Source organism: Sinocyclocheilus grahami, unplaced genomic scaffold, assembly GCF_001515645.1.
Source record: "Sinocyclocheilus grahami isolate Dianchi unplaced genomic scaffold, SAMN03320097.WGS_v1.1 scaffold745.1, whole genome shotgun sequence".
In the NCBI taxonomy this organism is placed as follows: domain Eukaryota; kingdom Metazoa; phylum Chordata; class Actinopteri; order Cypriniformes; family Cyprinidae; genus Sinocyclocheilus; species Sinocyclocheilus grahami.
The window spans coordinates 259,745-264,506 of NW_015505924.1; the positions used below are offsets into that span (position 1 = coordinate 259,745).

General features: G+C 34.7%; 1 protein-coding gene across 1 annotated transcript in view; it reads left to right on the forward strand.

Annotated features, from left to right (window-relative positions):
- Positions 1–2,525, forward strand: part of LOC107560824 (WD repeat-containing protein 70-like) — a 77,333-nt gene extending 74,808 nt beyond the window's left edge. Inside the window, exons 17-18 of the mRNA XM_016245092.1 lie at positions 474–590; positions 2,437–2,525. Of these exons, the coding sequence (XP_016100578.1) occupies positions 474–590; positions 2,437–2,525 (206 nt within the window). The remainder of the gene's footprint in view (positions 1–473; positions 591–2,436) is intronic.
- The last annotated feature ends 2,237 nt before the right edge of the window (positions 2,526–4,762 follow it).

Here is a 4,762-nt window from a genome sequence, read left to right on the forward strand (position 1 = left end):
GTGTGAGTGTGTGTGTGTGTGTGTGTGTTTGCACGGAGTGAGTGCTTTCCATCGGATTGTGTCTCACCCGAGGGTCACGATGCCATTAGCGCGTGACACACTCAGCAGCCACGCGTTTGCCATGAGAGCGTCAGTCCCGTCGAACCCCAGGAAATAGCGATGGAAAATTGAGGTGACGTGAATCCGGATGATAGACCACTGAGGTCCATGTGTCACCGCTAACCTTTTTGCTTAATGTAGCGTGAGAGGAATCGGCACAACTCCTGAATGGAAAATCACTCGCTCTTTCCTCGTGACCCCGGAGTCAAACACACACACACACACACACATATACACACAAGCACCACAGACACACTTTATTTGGGTTGTGTGTGGCGACTGTGAAATGTGGGCACTTTAATCAACAGGTTGCTGTGAGGAGCGTAGTACTCTGTGTTAGTGCGCTTCATCTGATTGTTGTGTGTTTCTGGCAGCTCACGCTCTGCCCATGTTTCGTGAGGCCCGGCAGCGCAGCACCCGGAAGCAGCTGGAGAAGGACCGACTGGATCCGGTCAGATCCCACAAACCCGAGCCGCCCGTGTCCGGACCAGGTGACGTTTCTAAAGCATCACAGACACAAATCCCTCATTCTATCTGTTACATATTCATGATGATTGTCAACATTTTTTTTTCATAATCTGGGCCCATATTTTTGCGTGCAGTTTTGTCCTGCACAATGTTTCCACTGTTAAAAAATGCTGCATCCCTTAAATTTGACACATCTAGGAAGTGACATTGAATCCTGCAGGAATAAAGGCTCAAAAATGATTAAAAAAAAATCTTTATTTGTTATATTTTTCTTTAATATATGTTTATCAATAACTATAAACCAACATTAGTCCAGTTAGTTTGGTGAATTCTGGGAGAATAAAATAAATATCTATCTGTCTGTCTATCTATTCATATAAATGTTTATTTATTTTTATAAATAATATATATTAATATACATAAAATATTATATATGAATATATGTTTATAATATTAAATATAATTATGAATATAAAATGTATCACAGTTTCCACAGATGTAATATATTTGTATATTAATACAGAATAATTCACTTTGTATATTAATTTATAAATTAATAATAATAAATTAATTTATATATAGTCTTTGTATTTTTTTATATTTGTAAAAAATGACTATATATTTATAATATAATAAATTTATGATGTTGTAATTATGAATATAAAATGTATCAGCTATATAAATAAATTAATACATTATTATTAACTAATAAATTAATAATTCATAAATAAATTATTAATGTTTATTTATAGAAAAGTACAAATCAATTTTTTTATTGTATTGACGCATCCCAAGTTTCAGTACCAAAAATCACAAACCTCACAGTAAATAAACTGAAATGGAATGGCTCTTTTAATAATGCAATCATACTAAGCAAAAATGACACATCTGTGTTTGATTTGTGTTATTGCTGAATAGTGTTGAACTTTCTTCTCCTGCGTCATATTCTTCATGTAGTTAGTTTGAGCGGCGCCCTCTACTGTACAGACCAGAATTTACATTCAAATCGAATTCGCATCAAATCCACTTTTGGTGAGAAAGGGCTTTTGCATTCGTAAAAGAATAATTTTATTATATTAAAAACAAGCAAGCAAGCCCTGCCCAGATTTAAAAAGTAACTCAAAAGTAACATAACGCATTACTTTCCATAAAAAGTAACGAAGTAACTTAATTAGTTACTTTTTTAGGGAGTAACGCAATATTGTAACGCATTACTTTTAAAAGTAACTTTCTCCAACGCTCCCTCTGAATTTTATTATATGTGACCTTGGACCACAAAAGCAGTCATAAGGGTCAATTTTCTGAAATTACACATCATCTGAAAGCTGAATAAATAAGCTTTCCATTGATGTATGGTTTGTTAGGATAGGACAATATATCAAAATATTGAGAAAATCATCTTTTAAAGTTGTTCAAATGAAGTTCTTAGCAATGCATATTACTAATCACACATTAAGTTTTGATATATTTACAGTAGGAGATTTACTAAATATCTTCAAGGAACATGATCTTTACTTAATATCCTAATGATTTTTGGCATAAAAGAGAAATGTATAATTGTGACCCATACAATGTATTGTTGGCTATTGCTACAAATATCCCCCAGCCACTTAACACTGCTTTTGTGCTGCAGGGTCACATATTAAAAACAAGCAAGCAAGCAAGCCCTGCCCAGATTTAAAGAGTAACTCAAATGTAACGTAACACATTACCTTCCATAAGAAGTAACTTAATTAGTTACTTTTTTAGGGAGTAACGTAATATTGTAACACATTACTTTTAAAAGTAACGTTCCCCAGCGCTGCCTCTGAATGCTGGAGGAGATTTGTGTGTGATTCTGCTCTGATCTCTGCTTCTGTCCCGGAGCAGGTCGAGGCGGTCGTGTGGCGGCCCACGGCGGGACACTGTCCTCCTTTATCGTCAAAAACATCGCCCTGGACAAAACCGACGACAGATAGTTTGATTGACAGTAGCGTTTCAGTACAGACTGGACTGGTGTCTTACCTTAGCTCCGCCCTGAGTGACTGTCATCAGTCCTCCATTGTTTCTCCGCCGGAGCAGATGTAGATAAGAATGACTCCTGAGCGATCGAGGTGTTCTGTTGTTGAATGTCATAATGAACATATCAGTCGTCATTTACTCCCGACTTCTGAGCCGTCGGCATGTGAACTCGCAGTGGATTACATTGTTTCTGAAGGGAATGCTCCCCTGATCTACATAAATGCATCTATGTTTGCGTGAATCATTCATGATGCAGCCTCATCTACAGAAGAAGCGAGTATAATGTTTTAGTAATGAATCTTTGCAAATCGCCTTTCCTAATAATGTGCCAATTAGCAAGTTTCACGATGAATGCGGCTAAAGTAAACAGTCTCTCTGAGAGCAGCTCGGAAGAGAGGGGCGGAGTCAGCAGAGCTCATTAACATTTAAAGGAAAATACTACAAAAACGGCTTGATCTGAAAAGAGCTGTTTTTGACGGGGTAAAAAAGGTGTTATTTGCACTAACATTGAGAAATTTTAACCGAACTATGTTACAGACTTTTCATTAAGACCCTAAAGAATCATATCAACTTGTGGAAAATTGGCGTCCTATGACCCCTTTAAGAAAAATATGTTATGTTTATACATTTAAAATATTTATATATAATATCAATTATATTAATATAAATATATATATGGAAATACATGGATACGTGTGTGTGTGTATATATATATATGAATCTTTTTAAATTCTTTTAAAATTGCTTTGAATTTTTTAATTTATAACATTTAGTTTATAATTATTTTTTTCACTTCTTTATAATATTCCATATACAGAAACAAGCATTTCCATAATTTCCATTGTTCTTTACAAAGTAACACACTTTATAAAATGTAAAATATGCTTAAAAATAAATATATCATATATTTTCATCATCAATACAGTTTGAATAGAATTTGAACTATTTTTACTGGTCAGTTACAGTATTGAATTGATTTGTTACAATCAACGTTTGTCGACATTAGGCGCATTGAGTGGATATCTCCACTGATGCCTGATGGGATTGCTTCTGAAGAGTGTGTGTGATGCTGCAGTATAATGTGCTCAGAATCTGGGCGGCTGGCTGGAGATCAGGTGCAGGTGAGACAGGTGTGAAGACTGAAGTTCACCTGACACCTGTGTGTCACACCTCGGCTCACAGATCATGTTCTCCGTCCCAAAATAACAAACACTCTGACCCCAAACTCTCCATATTGGTTTCAGCCATAATTAGCACTGTTTTAATTATCAACATCAGTCTGATTCTACATTTTTATTTTGTTGTCCATGTTTGCTTTAAAAAAAGGAAAAAATTATTTATTTTTTTTTGAAGAAGATTAATGTTATTTTGTTTTCACAGTTTCTTTATTTCTATTTTATTTTATTATTATTCTCCAAGAATTATTTGTGGAAATACATTGGTGACCATATTGGTATTAGTCATAATTAGTACTGTTTTATTAATCGCAATTTTGTTTTGCACATTTTTATTTTAATTCGTAACACAAGAATTAGATTTGGAAATATATCAGTGACCATATTGGCATTGGGCAGTTTTAATTATCAGTTTTAGTCTGATTCAAGATTTTTATTTAGTTTTCCAGTTTTATTTATGTATTTATTTATCCATCCACCCCCAAAATGTGCTTTTAATCTCTGTTTAATTTCTGTTCATTTCAGCAGTGGATTGTTGGTTGCATTTCATTTGATTAGTTCGTGTCGGTTTAAGATATTATTAGTTAATTATAGTTCATGGAGAAACGAGCATTCTCAAAATGATTTGCAAACAAAATACCCAATACTTTTACATTTAAGATTGAATTTATAAAACCATTTGATAAAAATTTATAAAACCTGTTTATAATTTGAAGAAATATTAAACAAACATTTTTAGATGATGGTTTTAAAAGCGTTAAAGATGCTATTGATGAAATTGAAACTCTTCGGACAGTAAAATGATGCTGTTTGGTGTCTCAGATGTGTGTTAGTGTAACTGGATCTGAGCAGAGCTGCATTACTGCAGTGATGAACACAGAGCTAATGATCCTGTTACTCTCGTGCTGCTCGTGTCGTGCTGCTGTAATTGCCTTCTTCAGGTGTCCACACACACACACTCTCTCTCACACACACACACACACACACACACACACACACACACACACACACACTCTCAC